Source organism: Lytechinus variegatus, chromosome 1 (genome assembly GCF_018143015.1).
Source record: "Lytechinus variegatus isolate NC3 chromosome 1, Lvar_3.0, whole genome shotgun sequence".
NCBI classification, from domain to species: Eukaryota; Metazoa; Echinodermata; class Echinoidea; order Temnopleuroida; family Toxopneustidae; genus Lytechinus; species Lytechinus variegatus.
Window position 1 is genome coordinate 82744884 of NC_054740.1, and position 23953 is coordinate 82768836.

Below are 23953 nucleotides of genomic sequence, written 5' to 3' on the forward strand. Positions count from 1 at the left end.
TCTGTAGTAAGAAAATATGAAGCGTATCGAGTCCATTCTAAATCACATTTTCCACTCTGTACTTTTGTTGTTGACAAATCGCAAATATTCCCATTCATTTTTTAAATAGTTTCTCCGCTGACAGTGTATATTCTCGGTACATAATTATATTACTTTCTGCACTGCAGATACATACACCCCAGCCGCATTGCACTCTATCTACACCTTTATAGGTAGTGGTGTGTATTTACAAATACAAGGGAAACGAAATCCCATTTCTGCCGTTCGTGTGTATGATACATGGACATAGTAGTTGATCATTTTATGCTATCCTTGAAATCTAACGTAGATATTGAACAAGCGGGGATAGGGATTTGTATTTTCTCTTATTGTTTTTAGCAGTTTTTCATTAGTAGCTATATCAATATTTGGTTTGTTCTATCTGACCGGTCATTGTTTCTTCTAACAGGTGCTAGGTATGTGTGTAGCACCTATTAGCTATTCTTGCACACCGTGTTATTTTTGGAGGGGTAGATGAAGAGAGATGTTTCTTTCATGATTAGTTCAGATTGGGACGAACAGACACCCGATTTAGCCACTAATAACATGCTAATGCAATCCAGGCCGCATTTAGCCAGTGCGACGTTGAATAATTACTCACATTGCTGCATGGTCGAAAGCAGGCAATGTGACGTCACACTTCGTCGTTTAGCTGCAATCCCGTCTGGTCGTCGTGCACGGGAGAAGCAATTAGATCGGTGCGCGCTGATTGGCTGGCGGCGATATTAAGGAATGCATGACGACAATTCTCGCTCACGATGACGTCGATCGGGGCGCCTTTCGGGGGGTCTTCGTATTTTTTTCTCGTCAACCACAGCGATGAATTGCCTTCTATACATATACACAGCGATGTATTGATATAGGTCCGGAGTTGCAAGCCGATGAGCTTGGGAGAAGCGTCGTTGTTCGCGAGCCCGCTCTCAAGGCAAGTTACAAGTGAGCCCCATACCGTTAGCACTGCGATACCATTGTATCAGTCTGTGTTGTGTGGTTCAGAGGGTTCCTTCGTAGCTTCGCCGTGCGGCTCAGTACGGGAGGAGATTCGAAACCCCCTCTCGCACTTTCTCTCCCTCTCTCAGGCGAGGCAAGCTGGATTATCCTAGCCAAACACTGTCCTGTAGCTGGCTGCTGATTTGTCCTCAAAATATCGGATCTTGGAAGTGGGCCAGGTTTCGCCCGTATATGGCGAGCTCCATGCACGTGTTACTTCCACCGTTACAACTGAAGTTTGGAACATTCTTAAACAAGGAGTCTGAAGAAGAGTGGGCAACAGTGGACCGAAACGGAACCAGGCGTTCGGGTGAGGCATTCAGTCAAATTGGCTTGGTTAATTAATGCACAGATACCGTGATTGCCGCGATCAAATATTTTGTAATAGGCATGTGACTTTTTTTCAAGTGCCCTTTTGTCTCGGGTTGTCGTGAATCATCCCGTGTATTTTAAAATACCTTAAGTGAACTGTTTGCAACCTGTAAGATGTTTTGCAGCACGTAAAGCTATTATTTTGTAAACTTGCTACAGGTTATTTGCTTTTTGCCTGTTCTGTGTCTTAGTTTAGTAGGCTATTTATATTGACTCCACGATATATTGAGAAATCAAATTATTTTTAATCTTGCATGATGTTCTTTTCAAATTCGCAGAATTCATCTACATAAAAGCAAGATGTTAATCGATTGCTTTGTCCTTAAATCATGGTACTTTGTTTTTCCCCCTCCATCGTCTTCATGTTATAAAGTATTCTGATCCAAAGAAGGATTACAGTGGGGATGATGTCCATTTGTTTACTCTCAGACGACGGTATTCCAAGATTAGATTTTTCGATTTTTTTTTTAATATATGTCCACTTTGTGTCAATCTTAGGCAGTCCATGCATGCTCCCGGATCAAAGAAGACCGCATACTTAATAAAAGTACGTCTACTGTAGTAAAAAATGAAAGTACGTTCACAGTCGTGGACTCACTTATCCTCTGCAATGCATTCAACTGCCCCGGTCAAACAGTGTTCCTGCATGCAATCATGCATACTAAGAATATAGTGTGCTTGGCATGAGGTGTGTGTGTGTGTCTATGTGTGTGGGGAGGGTGGGAGAGGGTTGTTTGTATGTTGATGTACATGATGCTTATCAGCGCCGAGGCCAATATATGGAAGTTGTATCGAGGATAGATTGGATCGGGATTCCTTCAGTGTGTAGGCGGCTATCTTTTTAAGGGAGGTTTAACTTTGCGCTCGTGTGTGTATAAAAAGTCTCATCTAGTAGCTTAGCTTAGCAATGAAAATTATTCTCAGAGAGATCATTCCATACAATACGATGTGATTAATATATATCAAACGAGCCAAGGACGATTTGCCTCGAGATGTTTGATGACCTAATGACAAGAATTAACTCACGAATACAGGAAAGTTAATTTAAAAAAACATGGTTTGAGAGAGAAGTGATGGATTTCTCTTCTTCACAAAGGAATATTATTAATCATTCCTTTTCTTGAGTATTTCTCTTTATCATTATGGATTTGGAGCATTTTTGACGGATATGATACCTCTTCTTCTTCTTGAGAGCAGAATGTAGCTAGCATTGCAAATAATGGTAGATGTTTAAAACTTAAGAGCGAAAAAAAACAAGCATTCTACAGGCCTATAAGAATATAATTCTCAAGGAATGTATTTTCATCTCCTGCAAATTCAACCAGATGACAAACCCGGAAATCCAGATAACAGGTATCTTACAAGAAGATGATATTCCTCCTTTGTATACTGATACAGGAAATGATAAAGGGAATAATTCTGATGATTTGTTACTCAAGGTTTGAGCATTTGTACCTCTGCCAATGTGTTTGCTTATATCCAACGATGACAAGCGGATCTGTTGAGCATTATTACCCAGGATAAATAGCTTCATCGAGTCACCTTGGATAATTTGTCATTTATGACTCGATTCTAGAGCTTTAAGGATACATGTACTACACACTTTCCCACATGTGCAAACCGACGTTATAGGTATGTCTAAAACGAGGGTGCCTGGCAATATGTTGAAGGTATTTACCAGCTGTCTCAATGTAGCTGCTTCGATCATTACCTATATGTGCAACACAGCCAAACTGGTCTTCCAACTGGTGTGTGACATAATTAATCTCCCTCGTCCTGAACTCCATTATTCATCAATATTAAGAGAAGGATTCGCATATACCTTCACGTAAAAGTCCGTCATTATGAGAGATATGAATATCCTTCTGGCGAGCAAATTGTGAATCTTGTCCAGATAGATTTTGTTTAAATACCTGGCTCCAAGATTTCTCGTGGGAGCAATGCAGTATGACTAACGTTGATATAATACCATGGAAGGTCAATACAAGCGGAAGGTCAATACAAGCGTAAGGAATGAAGTTTTTTTTTTCAGTTATTAACAAATTAACACCAATCGATGCATTAAAATACATTTAATAGAAATAACATACTGTAATAATTGAAAAGAACTAAAACAAAATGTCATTGAAAATAAGCTAAGAAGTATACATTCAATAAAACAAATTTGAAAGGATTAAGAAAATTACACTCAATTAAACATATGCTATATTGCAATAATTCTATATTATTTATGATTTCTTGGATATGAGTAAGATGCACATTCTAATGTAATTATTGCATACCCAGTATTCGGCGCAACTGAAAATTAAATTACGCAAATGCCATTCACATCTCTTTCTTATAATAGTGTCTTTTTTCCAGTTATATTTGAATATATTTCATACAATAATTATTCCTCACGTTTCATTTCTGTAGAGTTTTAAACGGGTTAAAATGAAATATATGTGTTTCTTGCACAAATCCATTCACGTGTTCTTGAAAAGTTCGATTATAACCAAAAAAAGAGAGAAGTATATGAAGGTGTACTGTGGATTACATCAATTGATATGATTAAAGAGGAATAAATTTAGTCAACTCAATCAAACAAGCCTTCAGTTAACAGAATTAATGACAACTTTCGTGGAAAGTAATAGAATTAGATTGGATAGATACAACACAAATTAAATATGCGATGGTTCTAAAGATAATGCAGTTTATGTCAGAAAATTGAATAAGAAAAACATAGATTTAGGGAGGGGAAATGTAACAATTTGACATCCATGTCATGAATATACTCTCCAAACATAGTTAAAGGCTATCGCCTAGTTGTCCTGTTTGATCTTGGAAAGGGAAGTGGAAAATTAGTTGAGGTAGAAAATTCAACAATTAAATATTTTGATATCAAATCAGGTTTTATCATGACAATGCAAAAGATGTCATTGTATGTCCATGTAGATAGCCGAAAAAATCAACTCAACCGTCTCAACCTCGACATAATTATTGTTAAAAATATTGAATGAAGAAACCACGCTGACCTATATGCTACACCGTCTCTTCATGTCATTTTGTCTTGCCCTAAGTGCACATATCCAAAATTATAACATGTTATATGGCTAGAAAAATAGAGAATGTACATTCTGATCAAACTGGGCCGTATTACACCGTTTAGCAAAGGCATGACTGATTTCATTTTCATATAATCCATTCATTAGTACATTTTACAGAGAAATCATGTTCCTGTTATATGATATTTACTATTTCGCATTACTATTTCGCATCCAGACATCCGGCGATTTATACCTCGTAAAATCTTACGATATATTTTATATGCATGGGGAAATACAGTGCGTATAAAAAAAAACGGGACAGTTTTGAAAAGTCTATAAAACATTTGTTTCAAATTATTATATCTATATTTTGATGTTAATAGATGCTCTAAGATCTTATCTTTGAAATGCCACTTTAAAAAAATAATTTTGTTCATGCTTGAGCAAACACGGGACGTTTTTGTCGGGGGTTCAAAAAAGAGGCTTGCGCCAAAATGTCAGAAATGAGGAATTTGATGATTAGACTTTTGGCTAAACAGCAGACTTCCTCTTAATCGTTTCATTATCTTTGCCATAATTTTCGAATTATGCTGTCAAATTTCATTTACAAATTTATTTATTTACCTGAATTATATTGTTTTTCATTTAAACTTCTTTTACCCTTGAATTTTCCTTCATAAGTAAGAAAAGAAGAGACTTTTTGTCAACCCAAGTAAGAAGATTTGCATTGTTGATTGGGAAAATTTGTAAGTATTCAAATCCTTTTATTATGTTTAAAAGAAAATATGATATGGTACCTTTAAGAATTATTTGGTGAAACAAATTATGCTATGGTAACTATAAAATACATGAATCCCATTTTCAAGGGGTTATTGAACCCTTCACCAAGTTTAATCATGTGCTTGACAGGACAAACAGGAAAGGATTCATATCTTTCAATGGCAATGGTGTATTGAGTCAATTTTGAAGGAGCAAGATATGGCAGATCGGGTAAAATGTATTAAAAAGTTGCGAAGAGAGCAAGCAACAATGTCCACTTGTCCAATCTTGTGATTTTTGCATAATATTCAGAAAATGATATCATACTTCACTTTCTATGTTTTCTGTTATTTCCCTTTCCCCCTTTTTTCCTTGGTAATATTTGTTTTATTGGGGGGAAGCACCCCGAGCCCCCACCCTCAGTATGCCACTGTTCAAAGGCACCATAACCTTTGTAGCACATAATGAAATGATTTGAAAAAAAAACACGCTCTCCCATACTTTGGTTTAAAAAAAATGTTCTTACCTAAAGAAGGAATATTCAAAGTTAAAAGCGAACAGATTAAAAAGGAACAACAACAGAACTATTCAAGCAAATAAATAGATTTGGAAATGAATTTTCACCGCATAATTCGAAAATTATGGCAAAGATAATGAAAAGGTTAAGAGGAAGTCTGCTGATTAGCAAGAAGTCCGACCAACATATTTATCATTTTATGCCATTTTGGCGCAAGCCTCCTTTGTTACCCCAGATAAAAACATTCCGTGTTCGCTCAAGCATGAAAGAAACTAAATTATTTTAATGGCATTTGAAGGATAAGACTCCAGGGCACATATTGACACCAAATATAGATATCATAATCTGAAACAAAAATTTTATAGACTTTTCTAATCTGTCCAGTTTTTTTTTTTTTTTTGATACGCACTGTATAAAGGCCGTTTTATGCCTTTCATTTCGCATAGAAAGGCATAAATGATTTCAGATATCCATTCATCAGTATATTTTACAGAGAAATCATGTTTCTGTTATATGATATTCACTACTTCGTATTCTGAAGTCAGACGTTTCATAAAGTTTTACGATCCCCCAACTACTTTACACAAACATGAGGAAATATATCACGTCACGGTGTATCGTCCTATAGACATCCGTTAATCTCCACACCAACGCCCCCATGTCGTTATCAACTCATACTTCTCAGGGAAACCATACAACATTTGAAAGTCGCATTGATAGATTCCTATCCACAATGTATACCGTTATGCATTGACTGCTCTCTGAATTCTATATAAAGGCCCAACCGCGAAAACATTTTTCACTTTTTGTTACAACTCCAAGCAGTTGGTGATATCTTCAATATTTTGGTCCATGCCCACCTCCTAGACTCGCCTTTCGTTCGAATGGGTGCCGTAGGACATGGTGAATGGTAATGTTACTTTTTTTCTTTATTTAGACTATTTTAATGCTTCATTTCATTCATGTTGTGATATCATACTTGTTTTTCTTATTTCATCTGTTAATTTTGTTGACATGTTTATGATATTATTCATGGCTCTATTGCTTAGCATTCTGAATTCCTTGTATTCTTACGGGTTTGATAGATTTACAAATTGATTTTGTTGCCTGGGAATACCCAAAGTATTGGGAAATTGAATTTGTATAATGGCGAATGCTATTGTCTCTAAAAATTGAATTATTGAATAAATAAACATTTTGAATCCATAAAGTTTCTTACCTTGAAAATTCATTTTCCTATTTTCAGCAGCTTTCAATAATCTGATACCATATAAGGTCAGACATTTAAAAAAAAGACAGAAAAGCTAGTTAAAAGTTTATGGTCTCTTGTTTTTGTCTGTACCTTTCTCAGTGAATAACTTAAATTTCTTGATAAGAAGGACTTATCTTCATGGGCGTATGTTTCAAAACACTTCATAATAATTATAGAAATAAGTATAATACATGTACATCAAACATGTAATAAAACAATATTGGGTTCTTCGTTAGAAATCATTTGCTATCATTTCTTTCGCTCGGTTTTCAATTAAATCGGTCCCCTTTTGGATTTCTAGGATTTCTTTTAAAATACTCAAAATATATGACAACTTTTATATTATGACACAATGCAAGACATTAGAAAAACTGGCAAAGCATTCGTTATTCTTATTGACCTATTCAAGTGATGAAAATAAATACAATAATCGCTTACGATACCAAATTTTCGTTGTGCTTCATTTCCATAACTAGCTTAGTAATCATAGCCGCCATGAATATTAACCTCCAAACGAAGCTATTGACACATGAGCTGAATTACTCAAAATAAAACATGAACATAAATACAATTATTGTGCTTTAAGATATTTGTCGAATTCAAGCAACATCGGAGATATTTCGGGTTATACCCTTTACATTGCTTTTAAAAGGAATTACCTCCGAATCGTTAAACTATCCCAGTCAATACCACCGAATGAGATTAAATTAGGTTATGGGCTAGATGAATTTAAGAGAGTTTTCCGTCCATGAAAAATAAATTCTTATGATAATACATTCTTTCCTGAGAAAATATATTTTCAATTCGCATTAATAGCTACATCTCTTTTAAAACAAATATCAAATGAAAAAAAATTGCACTGACAATGATAATTAAAAATGAAACTTATAAACATGATGAAAGATCAAAAAGATGGATGACGACAATAAGGCTCGTGTAAAAGCTTGCATGCTCTCTCTCTATATATAATGCATTGGATATCCATTTCATAATCACTTTGTTAAGTGATTGTTTTCGAAAGGCTCCATAATTCGTGTAATATTTGACTCTTATTTAACAACGGTTTAACATTCTTTTTTTAATGTCCAATATCACCCTTTCGGATTAAAATATAGCGTTTACTGTAAACGAGATATTAGATGCATTAGATAAAACATTACAAAAGTAAACGAAAAAGATACGAAAGATATATATCATAGAGGTATAATGTTATCTCGTCATTTGCAATGATCGAAGGGTGACTATAAGCTTTGCTATTATCAGAGATAAATATATTTAAAATATTCATCTGTATTCCGAACGAAAATTGTTACACTCGGAGAAATAAGGAGAACCTAACACAAGGGTGATCATCTACTATTTCAAAACTGTGTTCCCTCTCCAGACATTTTACCCCTTTCTATGATTGTATTTCAGAATATTACCATTTGTAAAATCCTTCATGTAGTTTGAATTTAAAGTTTACTATTAGTGATATTAGCAAGATGACAATCGTGCATTGTCTTTACATTATGAAGAGTGAAAGAATAGAAACCATACTATTCCTAGGTGACACAATAACTAAAATGTATGGCTTCAGAATTCTTTTGGCTGTCAATCGAATACATACAATAATTTCATTAAAAACATTGCAGGCTTTAAGGTTTATTTGGTGTTATTTATTGGAAAGTGCGTTGTTATTAATATCTAAATAAGTGAATCTTATTAAGGGGGTGATTCCAGAGTTAACATGAATAATTTCACTCATTTTGAGATGACATTACTCCTTTTTATTGCAAACTCACTCTTGAAATCACTTCTTAGAGAGTGAACATAGAGAAAATCAGTATTTTCTATTTATACATCCCAAATATTTGAAGTTGTTTTATCAACGAAAAATTGATATTCCTTTAAGATTTGATTATTTGCCCCCCAAAATCAAAACATACATAAATTATGAATATAAAAAACTGAATTTTTCAGAACACTGATAAAATACTCTTCTGTTTCGCTGAGGTCTTTAACGAATTTGCAAATACAAGATGTTGTTTTGAGTTTAAAGATGTTCAGGGATGAAAAATTATCAAATGTATTATTTGATGATCAAAAAGAATGCTTTTTTTCATAGCGGCATCAACATTTATATTTTCAATTTGTTAGAATAAAAACTCGTCCTTAGAAATGATAAAGAGAAGCGAAGAGAAGCTTCGCATACTAGCACACTGTAAGGCACACACTCCTATATATCCATATACGAAGTGTATACATCTCCCAACGCTCCCTCCATCTACCTCAGTAAAGGGGCTGAGTTTATTTATAGCGCCGCTATTTGCGGAGAACTGTACGACAACGTCGATTCTGACGTCATACGAGGGTAACCCTCGAACCCTTGTGACGTCAAGGCGAGCGGCTTACACGCACAAACCTGTATGATGGTGCAGTCCCAGGTCCGCTTCTAACGAAGCGTACACCAGCGCTTTGCTGATGTCATAGCTTCTCAATTCGATATGAGGCTCGCCCGAGTAGGGGTTTATACTTTTGTCGCAGAGAAGCAGTGCGTTTCACTCTTGCTTGCTTGTGCCACCAACCAGCATCGTTTCTTCAGTCTTCGTACTCGTCAATGAGACTGAGAACGAGGAGGAGGGCCCGGTGTTTTGGTTTACAGCAAACATAAACAAGCAATCATCATCACTTTTTGCAGTTGTTTAGTCAACTGTGAAAGTTTTCCACTTTGTTTGACATCTTCCAAGTATTTTACTACTTTTTATACTGGAACACAATTTGTCGTCTGCTACAAGATTGTTTTACCCATCACAGTGTGGTGAAATAAGATCTTGAGAATATTTTTGTACTTCCTGACTCAGGTAAGAATGGATAGATTCTTATCAAATCCTAATTCGTTTCATCGTTTTACCTTGTGTGTCATAAAATAAGATTTTAGAGAATATGACCTTGTAAAATAGGATCATAATAGAGAGGAATAACGGTTCACTTGGAGGTGTACTCTTATTTTCTGATCGGAAATTGTGAACTTATTCGTATGTCTTCTATCATATTTTTTAATAGTTTGTTTTTATAGGCGGTTGCTGGTGATTACGAATATATTTCAGTATTTCATTTATACTTTCCCCTTAAATCGGAATTTTCCTTGTGCGCTAACATACTTTTGGAAACTTTTTCTTTCAGAACTTGAGTGTTAATCATCCTTTTTATCAATGTTGGTTAATGAAAAAATACATTCTTTGCAAACGTCAGTTTGAATTAGCACTTTTGACTAGTGTTTTTCACTCGATGAAAAATATGCAATTACTTTTCACTTCAAAGTATCAATTCGTTGGTTGTCATCAGAGAGTATGTGGGTGAAAGTGCCTGTGCGTGAGACTGCGGGTGTGCATGCCTTTGTGCGTGAGAGCGTCTGTGACTCCATATACATGAGAAAGTCTACTTTTATATTCACAATATCTTTACACTAATAAAGATATCATCTTATTCAAGTAAATGAAGTCGATTTTACAATGAAGAAAATTCATTATCTGATTACTTCTGTTTATAGAGGAATATCTTCATTCATTTCCATGCACATCTTTATCCAAAGTGCATAGAGACTTGATTATAGCGTTTTGATGTGTGCTATATATTTTACCATTATTATACACCTTATTTGTCTGTCTTATTATTGATTTCCCTAAAAACACGAAGCCTTCGTGGTATAAACTTAATAGTTTATCGTGTTTGTGACAGAATTTCAAAATTTTCTTCGATAGTTGATATTTCTTCATCTCAGCCAACCTGTTTGGGTTTTTAAAGTTTATTTTAGAGCTTATATGAAAATCTCAAAATTGCAGAATTATCAAAATGGCTTCTGATTTTAGGTATGACGGTATATGTATGTATGTATATATATATATATACATTATATATATATGTATATATGTGTGTGTGTGTGGGTGTGCGGGTGTGTGTGTGTTTGTTCATATGCACATACACTGACTAATAACGTATACATATCATATTTACATAGAAGTGACGGGTAGCAGTATAGGCTAATATCATTAACCACCGGGCCTCATATAAGCTGGCTGCACATACTTGGAATATTTTCCGCATCTAATTGAAGCCGACACGCCATGGCCAACGGCAGGCCTGTGCATGGTTGTTGCGATTACTGGCTTCTCATATACAGTTCTCTTTATTACACTTAATTAAAACTAAATATGTGGAGTAGGTGAATATCGAACCAACTTTATTTTGCATTAGGCCTTATATTCGCTAAGACTCCATAAAAAATGTATACGGTATATTATTTCATAATTTAAAAAAAAAATGAAATAATATTTTCTGGCTTCTTCTTTTTAATGAGAAACAATAATGGCATAGTACACATTGTTATGATGCTGACACCACCTACGCTGCAAAAACGCCGATGTTAATTTAGCACCAGCATGGTGTTAGGCTAACACAAATTTGGCGTTTAGGCAACACCAATTAGTGTTAAACCAATATCGGTTTGATGCTTAACTGGTGTTGTTTCAAACGCTTCTCTGGTGTGGACCGATATAGATTACCAAAGTTGTGTTAAATCAACAACGGTATTTTTGCAGTGTAAAATTTACATAGTACTATAATATTCAGAAAAAGGATCATCCATATCTACATCGATGATATAGACCTAGTTGGTTTTCCTTTGCAATTATTAACCTCACGAAACTGACATAGATCATAGTATGTTTGCACTTTTTCTCAAAATATTCCATATTCAATGTATAATCAGATTCCATTATAAACAGATGCATAAATCCCTTTCTTATACGTTTTACTATGCTAGGACTATCGGTAAATCCTACAACAATATTAGTCCGTAAGTACCGCGGCGCCATGTAATGGTAAGGCATCTAGCAATCTCTGTACATTATGCGCGCAGTGGGAGGTACCTGTCCACCTCAATAGTCTTCAATGTAGGGGTTGGGTATGGCAATGTACTATCACCAATGCATTCAATGCAAGCTTTATACATCTTCATATCAAGGCGAGCGGACAGACTCCGGGGTATTCATAATATACGGATATAAGACGAAATAAGATGGAACGGTCGCTCAATTTTCATCATCAAATTTCTCAATATATCGGGTAGTAGACACGGCTTCACTTCAAGTACGTAATATTCCTTTTGCTATCATCTGGGGTAGATTAAGAATTGCCCACTTGTTTTCTGTTTTTTTTTTATTTCGTTCCCACCAACGTGGCCATATTTCTGTTTTCTATCGCAACCTATTACAGACAATTATGGATGGATGTTTATTGTGAAGCATGCAAACACTTTGCCCCGCCTTAGTTTCCAGAAATCCAATAGCAAATTCAGTGGATGAGAGGGTAGCGCGATTTGCGTAAGCATCCTGTGTATATGTACTCAGCATACATCAATTTTGGTAGCCACTTCAGGGGCGAATTTTCAAGTGTTTAATCGTTTTACTCTCTTTCCTATATCTCCCCAATATATGTGGGGGTAAATCTCCAGAGCTCAAATAAAAGGCGCTTATTGTGAATATGATTTGCCGCCTTCATACCAAAGAATCTGAAGTGGATATCAAAATTAAACATCTCTACCGTTACGTTTACCTCTACCGATCCATCAAAACTTAAAGATAAACTCTTTCAAATATATAAGTTTGCCTAAAGTTGGATAAATGTACACAAATCATCACCATAAAGAGAGAAAAGAGCGTGTTTGCCTCTTTAGTGTACAGCTAAATGAATGAATGGAGGAGGGGGGGGTGTGAGTCAAATCGAAACCCGTAACATTATAACCCTAAATCTAGGTTCACAATTGCAACTTTATTTGGTAAGAAGAATCCAATCAACGCTTTCATAGACATACTGCGTTTTATGTTTTTTATTGCTGGGTGCCGACATTTCAATGTTTAAACTTTCTTTCGAGGGACAAATTTGCTACCAAAAAAGACCCCATTTTACCTTTTTTGTACACAGTTATGAGATGAAACACGCTTTGTTTGTGTTATTAATATAATAAAAAGTCATAAGTACAGTATATTTAGAAACTTACGTCAGTTATCATATATCCCCTTGGGTATTCACCAATTCATCCATGTAGGCCAAAATGAGTGAATGGTTTTAGTATATAGCAGTGATCGTAAGAATACACCCACGTCATTGCATGGTAAATCAGATTTTCCTTTTGATATATTCTATTTACGTCGCCTCGATGAAGCGAACGGAGTTACGACTTCGTTGACTGCAATTATCTGCATTTTTATTAAGATGTCTCAAAACATGTTGGCCGCAATCTTTCTATCTCTCTCTCTCTCTCTGTTTCTATCTTTCTTCGAAGTATGTCGGACAGCAAATCCTTGCATACATTGTGAGAAGTGTACAATTTGATCGTTAACATCTCTTTTATGCAATGGAATTCTACCTCTGATTATTGATACTGAAGTCCATATACATATTCTTTCACAGAAAGTCCACATTGTCATTGAATGTTTTCCAAATAAGAATGAAAACAATGCCAACAAAGTAAATGAATGATGATCGATTCCTGTTTAGCGGGAAACATAGCAATGTCTCTATTTCTTGAGCTAATTAACAATTTAGAATAAAATTATCTTTTAATTCATGTGACATTTTAAATATATTTCACATTGTGAATCTATTTGTTTCCAAGAAACTGGAAATGAGTAACCTTAATGTGGGCACTTTCTCATTTCCTAAAACAAGACCTATGAGTCAAATTTTGTCATTCAAAATATTGTTGTTGAAATTAAGTTTCATTTTGGAAACAATTCAGGAAGTTCTTAAAATAATAGTTTTACTGGTCTGGTGCTTGGGTAGGCGATAGAATAATGTCCGTCAATAACCCTCCCACCAATTATTGATGGTGGATATTTGATCTGTGTCCCCACCTTTTGATATACATCAGCATATAGGAAGTATATAACACTTGACAATAATAGGGGGTTTTAAAATGTGGAAGTGAAAAAATGGAAAACACAGGCACGCCTGTAATGATACTACCACAATATTCCAATGATAATGTGCATTTGTGTTTCAATTTGAACATATAACGGTTGGACACAGTGGTTATAATATGCCTTCAAATCTGTGCATACAACACAATACAGGCCTTTAGGAGCAGACGATATCACAGTGAATGCCGGGTGCTTCTCTTGGGTTTGCTGAGATTTGGTGACGTCACATCAGATTTAACCAATTAAAAAACGGAAGCCGTGCTTAAAGCGGGAATCTTCTGTGTTGCATCCAAGTACGGCAGCCCTTTAAACGGCGTCGCACAGAGACTTCAAGGGGCGCTACCAATACCCGAGATTGACCATGATGCTGGTAGGCGCACCCACTTCCTTTGGGACCGGGTACCCTCATGTCAATGGCTACCCAACCTATCCTTTTGATGACTTCGAAGCCTATTCAGGTGCTTACCTCAATAATAATCATCCTAAGTGTTCAACACCCATGGTCTTGATCATTGTCTGTAAACACAATGTTGTTGAGACAGTGATCCGTTAATTTCATTTAGTTTTCTTTTCATGAAAAGTGCAACTAGAAAGCTCAAATTCCTGTTTGTCTCTTCATTTATGTGAAATATCAATTCATCCCCCTCCTCCCTTCTCTCTTTCTCTCTCTTCTATCAACTTTTTTGTATCTTGGCATTTTTCGCTCAAACGAAAATACCTCCTCAATCGATATTTCCGTTCAACTGACAAAGAAAATTACCGCAAATAAATCGCAAAAATAATTAACCGAATCTTCAGACAATTATCGCACCTTTTCATGTATGTGCATATTCTGTTATGGAATGCTGTGATCAGCCATTTCTTCATGTTGCCTTATTATCATCGTGTCATCACTGCATGAAATACATGTACAAAAGGAAAACACTAGAATGCATGAAAGTTATCATAGTATTCATTGCAAGTGCCTGTTTTCATTTGTTCGTTTATATGTAATTCATTTATTAGTATCAATATATGTTTGATATACTCAACTCTTTTATATTTAATTTTAAAGCAGTTTAGTTTTGTACTTAAAATTTGAAGCGAAAATGGATAAGAAATCACTTGTGACTCCTTAGAATAATACTATTTCATGATACTTATTTCTACGTGTAATCACTTGGCCTGGGCGACATGTAAGAATAATATGACTTATCAATAACTCAAAGATTTAAATATATCGAAGCCTGCAATTAATTCGTCGGAAATATTCAAAATGTATCTCGAAAGTATCATGGAAAACAAAACTTTGTTTTAATCGTTCATTCTTTCTTCTTTTTATCAAAGGCTACGTCGATCCGAACGCGGGGTCATCCCAGTATAATATACTGGAAACAAAACTGTTTCAGAATCTCACCAGTCCCAATCAACCAGAAGGTAGCCCAGTCAGCCCACCACTCAGTACAGACGGGACTCTCATCTCACAACAGCAGCAACATCCACATCCACATCATCATTCACCTCCAAATCAACAAACAACCCAACCGCATCGACCAGTGCAACATCCACAGTCAGAGGCATCACCACCTCTTCAGCAACCTCAACCTCAATCCCAACAACAATCCCAGCATCGAGTGACACCTCATAATCACCAGCAACACACTCCTCATCAGTCCCCCCAGAGGCAATCTCCCGTTACCCCTATGCCCGCCAGTATGCCCTCTTACACCCCGAAGCAAGACGCATCCTCACCGCCTTGTATTGTTCAAACGCCAGAGACCTTTTCATCGAACTATAGCAGTCCTCCGGTTTGCACTTCCACCAGTAGCAGATTGCCGAACTTTCAGGACTGTTTTGGTCCCCCAGGATTGAGGCCGAACTACGAAGAACATTCGCCAGAGTTTCCCCCGTTCAGTTCAATGACGGAGTTTCTCCCAAGCGCAACCCAACCTGAAACTTACGACAGGGAGTATCCACTTCCTGCGATCCCTTCTATGTCTGAACACATAGCTTACCAACATGCATACAGCCCAACTTTAACAGGAGTCACTCCCCCAACAACATCACACAGCACGTATTCTGCAGTGGCTCAGCAAAACGATTATTATGACACAAGTTTTACGCATGACGTTTCGTCTATTCATGTTGATGCGAGCGTTCCTCCTCATTTTGTATGGGGTACTTCACAAGAGGGTCCCATACCGACATGTACGGAAACATCTATCTTGGAAAGCAAACCTCATCACTACCCAATGCCACCTAACCCACCGCTTGGTTCTCAACATAACATTATGGTCGGGGCAAGGAGAACCAGTCCTATCATGTCACTATCACCAGAAGGACCCATGATAACACCGCCTAGGACGCCCTCTCAGGAAGGCATGTGTGCTGTGTGTGGTGACAGTGCAGCTTGCCAACATTATGGCGTCAGAACGTGCGAAGGATGCAAGGGGTTTTTTTAAGGTAAGATACGTTGTACCGTTTACTAAAATTATATTAGAATCAAAGTGATATATAAATCAAGCAAATAATGAAAATAATAGAAGTATTCACGGTATCATTCATCCTGACGATTACATGTAGGTAAAAAAAAGACCGAACTCTAGATGCCTGGGCAGGAATCTTCATAACCAGTTTCCCCAAGAAATTATGTGATATGAAAGAATTCCGTAAACAAAAGAAACATATGGTAACGTCACTCCTGTTCTCCTCACTTGGTAGCATACATTTTGAGCAAACTTTGAGGAAATAACAAGTCTAGGTATTCCCTATGGATCATCGTCCTGTAGATAAGGAAGACTTTTTCAAGAGTCTGCATCATGGTATTGACGTCATAGAATGCCAGTAACAAAATTGAAAGGTTCCGGAGTTTTAACTTGTGCCTTCCCTGGCAAGTTGTCAAATTGGCAGTGACTGCTGCGTCTAAACCGACAGTTGTGCCGCCGGGAGGGGGGCGAGAAGGGTGAGAACAGGAAGCCGCAATCTTAGAGCTTGAGGCGGATGACACAGCGTTTCCCTGACAACAAAGCTACAAACTCCACTACAAAAGCGAGTTACAAACTCCACCGCAATGTCTCGGTTAATCCCCGTAGATTCAGGTTGTCACAGTGAGTGATGTGACGAAAAAAGTAAAGATTTGACTTATTTTCCAAAGGTCTTAAAGTTTCCTCCACTTCAGAATTGGAAATGATTGATAAGCCTTAAAGGACATTTTTTTCATATATTTATCGATGCAAATGAAAGGTGTAGAAATGATAATAATTACACGTTTTTATTGCTTTACAGAGGACAGTACAGAAGAATGCTAAATACGTATGCCTGGCCAACAAAAACTGTACGGTGGACAAACGACGGAGGAATCGATGCCAATACTGTCGATTCCAAAAGTGTTTAGCCGTCGGGATGGTCAAAGAAGGTAAGGTTTACAGTACTTATTCACCAGTGATATATTCTTATCAGGGCATCGTTACACTTTGGAAATTACATAATGAATGATCAACAGAGGACTATGTTTTACCACACAAATTTACAGAATGGTTGCGTGAGCTTTATTAAGTGATACAGAAAAAAATCACTTTGCTTCTCTTTCTGGTTTTATTTCAGTTGTTCGAACCGATAACCTTCGAGGGCGACGAGGTAGACTGCCTACCAAACAGCGGAACTCTCAGGATCTCCCTCCCCCATCCCCTCCTGTTAGTCTTATCACAGCCCTGGTAAGAGCACACGTTGATGCTTCACCAGCTAAAGCAAATCGGGATTACAGCCAGGTAACTAAACATGACCATAACCCTCTCATATTAACCACTAAAGAAAGGGGAGAAGGCTATCATTGGTTATAACTTAGCGGTGAAGTTTAATCAAAAACATTGACTTCAAAAAATATATCTAATTCATTTTGATGAAGAAAAGTTATGATGCATAGTACTGATCGCATGCGGCAAGAGGAACTTTTAATTTAGCTATGAATATGGTCTACAGCGGAAGCGAAAGATTGATGAAATTGATGGCTGGAAACGAGGTGAACGTATCCACCCAGTCCTGGTGATATTGAACAATGATTTCAGTATGACGTCACATCGAATAGAAAGTAGGACAGGAAGGGAAAGGAAATTACATACCGAGCAGAGATGGGCCAGGTTTGAAACGATGGTTCTCCACAAAATGCTCCCGTCAGGCATGCTTGACACGGCTTGATAAAGTGATGGATGTGATACCTCTGGATGACGTCATTTAGCCATTATGACGTCTACAACGTTCTGAAAAAGAGAAGGGAGAACGAAAATAAACACAGCTGCCCCGATTTCCCTCAGCAAACCAGGATAGCCTCATATGACGTCACAATGCAATCAATTTCGCTAGTGGGGCTCACGGGGAAATAGGCAGTCATATAAAAGATTAATAATAGATGGGGAAAAGGGTTTTACTAGCATATATGGGTCGGCCTTTCAGATCAATGGTTTGCGTGTAATCACTTGGGACATGACACTATATTAACCACATCATTCTCCCCGTTCTTTCTCTCTCTCTCGGCCCATCTCCATCTCATTCTTCTGTATGACTTGCGGTTGGATTGACTTCACAGTTTCGGCTGCCTGGTGACGTCATTTCACCACCACCAGAGAATGAGCAGCTGCAAATCTTCTACGACAACTTTTGTTCTTCTATTGACGTCATCCGGTCCTGGGCGGAGCGTATTCCTGGATTTAGCGATCTCTGCCGGGAAGATCAAGATTTGCTTTTCCAATCGTCTTGCCTTGAGCTCTTCGTTCTCAAGATGGCATACAGGTAACATTATTCGGTTCTAATTACTTATCATAAACACCTCAATGTGTGAGAAACTCAAGCTCATTATGATAGCCAGCGACTATATAACCTGTTTAAATGCAAAAATCCAGGGGGAAATGGTCTTCTTTATCTATTTAGTTGATGTATGACATATTCGTCTGAAATCGTTCTGTACTTTATGCAAAACAAGTTGTTTTTTCCATCTGCATAACATATTCACTCAGTCACAACGCTTTACAAAGTTCAATGAGCATAGATAATAATGTACACAATTTATTGGAATAATTTTCGGCTCTTGATAGAGAACACACGCTTCAATGAAGCAACAACCCCCCCCCCCCCCCGATTTTTTTCATTCGTGTGGTAGTCCGGTACAGTCTGAAGAAATGATGATGTCATGTTTATATCTGCGTGATATCAGGAATGAAAGCGAGTCACTCCTTTGTGTGGAACATTTGTGTAATTTTTTTTCTTGTTTTTTTGTCCAATATTATTTCTCACAGAGTGAACCCGGACGATCCATATGTAGTGTTTTGCAATGGAAACGTCCTCCACAACCAGCAATGTGAACGAGGCTTTGGAGAATGGTTAGATGATATACGGACCTTCTCGAAAGTACTCTCATCTCTTGAAATCGACATCTCTTCGTTCGCATGTCTGTCATCTCTTGTTCTTATTACCGGTAAGTGATGAACAGAACCATGATTGCGCTGTATATTTATCACAACGTCACATTCATTTAAACATAGATTTACGTCAACTATCAAAATCAACACAAAACTTAAAAATAAGATTATATTCCTTCCAGCCTGTTGATAAAACTCTTGGTGAAAAAGAGTGCTGCGAAACCTGCCGACTTGACTGGGTGTTGTACTGCTCTTGGTACAAACCTGCCAGGTGCTTCCAAAATTCTTGCAGTGTTTAAATAATGGGTTCACGTGTTCAGAACTAACCCGGGTGTTTTTGCATGTAGTCATATAGTCTTGTCTGCCAGTTTACTTTCAACTTTCCTGATATAGTATTATTATCCATTTTTTGTAACATAATTGTCATATCTTATTGCTAAGTACTCGAATTGACTTCTTTATGAGAAAATGGTCATCACCGTCTTTTATTAGAAGGGAAACAGTTCATTGTGAATTAAGCAGAAAGCATATAGGGCTGTAATTTTAATCTTTACATCTCTTTGTCATTTTATTATTCTCTATTTCATGAATACCTACAGAGAGACACGGATTAAAGGAACCTGAGAAAGTGAGTCAGCTTCAAAACAGAATCATCGGCTGTCTCAACGATCACGTGACTTACAACACGAGTGCGCAGACGCGAGCCAATTTCCTTTCTCGGATGCTGATGCAGCTCCCTGAACTTCGGGTTTTGAGCAAGAAAGGACGCCAGAGGTTATGCGCACTCAAAGTAGAAGGAGCCGCCCCTGTTCCTGGCACCATCGAAAAAACTTATGAGCCTAACTTGCCTTATTAACTCTGGGTTCAAGAGATATTCGACATTTCTACTCAAAAGTTATTCACATTAGTTGTTTGACATGTTTTACTATTCTCACAGTACAAATGATTAGGCTTTACGTTTATCATTGTCATAGATAATTCTAAATAATTTATAGATACTGTGCACTTTCGTTTAACGAAACTGGTATTAGCTATTGTGTTTTTATTTTATTAAATTTGAGTCACATTTCCATGTCTTTTCCTTCTTGTTTCTTGTCATTGTATACTTTTTTTCCTCCGGAAGGTCAAATTACTCTTTATGAATGTTGCAATCACCACTTTACTTTTTGCTTGTATTTATGTTATATTTCTACCTTTTTTTAGCTTGTAATAATTATGAATTGTGAACAAATTTGTACTATCAAGAAAGCAATGACTTTCTCATATATTTATGTAATCATAACCATCTTATACTTTCATACGATTTTACACGAATTTGTCGCAAAATATGCTTAAATCAATTTTATAACAAGCTTTTATCAAATTTGAAAGAAATAAGCCTAATTTCAATGTATCCACATGATTAATGCTTTAATTCATTGCTCTTCAATCTTATCACACCTATTTAATTTCATATAAATTATGAAAATGATGCTAACCTGAAAATTTTGAAATCGGACTCCAAATTTTCAAGACTTTTATTTGATATGTGATGTGCATACCAATATTCACAGGACGAGTATTTAATAAGGAGGTATTTCACCTGGTAGAGTACAATGAAATACCCTGTTAAATCACGTTGTTACGATGGAAATCATTCTCGACTAATGAGCTGTTACACATTATTGGGTCAAGTTTAAATATTATATCCTGGAAAATCATGACGGCATGATCAGCTCTGGTGTCGTGAAGGATCGCGAAATAATGAATAGACTGAAAGTATAATCGATGATTATTTTACAAGGGAAAAAGATGCCCTTAGATATCGCAATTATCGTAAAACGAAAGTGGTGTAGATTTGAACAGGAAAGTATATCATGCAAAATGTTTCGTTTATCAGTCTTTCACAAGCTCATACCGAATTATTTAATTTTGAAGAGAAAACATACAGGATTTTTTTAGCGGCTAGAGAAGTCATCCATTCCCCCCTTTCTTTCTTTCTTTCCATATTTTCTTTTCTTCCCTCCTTGTTGCTGCATTGAATCGACAATGATTCTTCGTAAAATGAGTTTTAGTTAAATATGAAAATCATGAGGCAAGATTTCTAATGTTAATTCAAGCTGAAAGTAAAATATAAAGTAGTTAAATATTGCTAGATAGCAGCTGATAAATTGCTTTTTAAATTGGATGATACAGAAAATTTGTAAGTGTTGCCAATTTGCAGCTGTATGTACTGTTTTCAAGAAAATGGCACACTATTAATCATGTATCGTTTGGTATCATAGAATAATCTAGGTGTAGTATCCGTAATCATGGTAATATATTTCTTTCTGCACTACCTTCATGGCGTTCTTAGGGACCTGAGAACATGTAGAATAGCACCTTTTTATATATATAAACTATACTTACACCAAAGGCTATGATTTTGAAAGAAATTTAGATGTGCAAAAAGAAGAGTCTCACAAATATCACTGTACAAAGCTGCAAACCTCTGATGATTATATAGCGAAAATATTCTTGTAAATATTACGAGGTGTTGTGGAACTCCACTCGAAAGCGTGAGATTGTAGATAATTTTATAGTTCAGATAATGTATTGCAGTACACAATGTCTATGCTATGATCACTGAAATGTGCTAATTATTGTGTATACGAAAGGAGATACATGAATATTCATTATACATATAAACTTTGTTACATTTTGTTTACGAGAACATTTTTGTTTACCGATTGTGGAGGAAGGATAGAGGAGGATAATGATGTCGCACGAGTAGACATGTTTATTGGCAGGTCCACTGCCTCTTTGACACTGAATTCTTACTGGTTCTGTAGACTAGTCATTTTATACCATTTTGCTATGAAGATGAAAAATATAAAACAGGAGATGTTGCAGTCTTTTTACATTATTGCTAACGTGGACATGTTCTGTGGATGTTAAAAAAATAATCATAATTGATGACTTATTTAGATGAATATAAATCTGTGTAGGCCTATGAGTGTTTTGATAATTTGAATAGCATTTATCGTGAGCTCCTTATACTTCGCTTCAAAAGTGAGACAGGTCATGTGATCAATTATGGGAGTACGAATTTCGATCATTCAGAGTCAGTTTAGAAAAATCTATTAAGTTTTAGCCGTTGTGTCTTTTCAAATGCATTATGAATGTGAGCACACTTTGATAGCATACTATGCGTTCTTGTGTAACACTTATTCGACCTTATAACTGTTATAACAGAACATGCAATTACGTTGCTAAAGATCTGTCATGAATCATATACTGCCAAAATCTGTTATCTGGATACTTGAAAAGAAATAGACACCGTTGTATATTTTTATAACGTGAATGTAGTGGAATTCAGATATGTGAATCTCTAACTATAGCAATTTTGCATTTTTAGTTCGAGTGTTATTATTTGATGTGTGATATTAACACAAGTTTATTTTCCGATTATACTGCACGATGAATCATTGACGTAAATTTCCCCTCTAGTGTAAGATTTACTTTAATATTATTTTGTGATTTTATTTTTTACTTTGGACAACAATCCAAGTATATTATAAGTTAGAATTTTATTTTGAACACACTTTAAATGTTTCTGCCGCAAAATCGTGTAATGGATGTTGTTAATTGTGGTAGATGCTTTAATCTTTATATAAATTTATATATGGTGTTGATTATTCGTATCGCATCTCAACATTTAGTGCAATGTCGTCCTCGTTTTATATGGAATCAGATTGTGTGCAAATTTGAGCACGTTTATACAAATTCGTATATCGGAGAGAGAGTGTGAGAGAAAGAAAACTATCAGAAATAAAGCTATTATTTTTCTACGTATACATGTGCCGATAGTAAATGTACTTAATTATGTTCATTTTGAACGAAAAGTGGTATTATCTGTAATGCGCAAGCCCCTAAAGTCGAATTGAAATTCTAAATCAAAACATTAAAAAACGCGTTAACAGGCTGAACAATATTTTTGGACACTTAATGGATTACAATATTTTTTTCTATTATGTAAAATCAAAATTTAAAGCATCTATACGATCTGAAATAACGATATCGTATATTTATATGTCATAATTTACCTTGCATAAGTCAAGCTATACATAAGTTGGAATGAAGAAGATCATTCTCGACATGGTTTCTTCTTTTTTTCCGTCAGTAACAAAGAATTTAATCTATCTTATGTTCAGCGTAGTCTCGCTCAGAGGCTCGCACGCTTGTTGTTATGTCATTGAAATAAATACAAGTACTTTTAGGCTATGCTATATGAGTGTATATGTTCTTCGGAGTTTTATATGATATTACTGCTAAAATAAAACGTCCACTGACACGATAACTTTTTGCTCAGTCTTACTTTATTTTGATCTTGCCATGTTCATTTATCTGATTGATGATCGATATTGGTTGGTTGATTGATGGATGGATGTTTTTTAAAGGATTTTTGTATGGATTGATCGATTGACATTCAGATATTACGGTAGTGTAATGGACTTGATAAATCTAAATACTAAGATTAAAATTAACAGGAAAGGTGAAGCTTACAGAGTGGGGGAAAGAGAAAGATATAGAATGGATTGGTTTGCAAAAAATAATTATTGGGAAATGAGTGAATAATTACGAAAACAAAAATCACCTCTTGCCCACTAAATTGTGTTTTTCAATTT

The 23953-nt window shown here is 36.1% G+C and overlaps 1 protein-coding gene across 1 annotated transcript; it reads left to right on the forward strand.

Moving 5' to 3' along the window:
* Positions 1-863: 863 nt before the first annotated feature.
* LOC121425268 (nuclear receptor subfamily 4 group A member 2-like) lies at positions 864-23617 on the forward strand. The gene is given in 7 exon segments (XM_041621296.1): positions 864-1339; positions 15244-16376; positions 17182-17311; positions 17500-17663; positions 18479-18681; positions 19185-19363; positions 19907-23617. Coding segments are annotated over 7 exon segments (2184 nt in total). The 5' UTR covers positions 864-1221; the 3' UTR covers positions 20164-23617.
* The last annotated feature ends 336 nt before the right edge of the window (positions 23618-23953 follow it).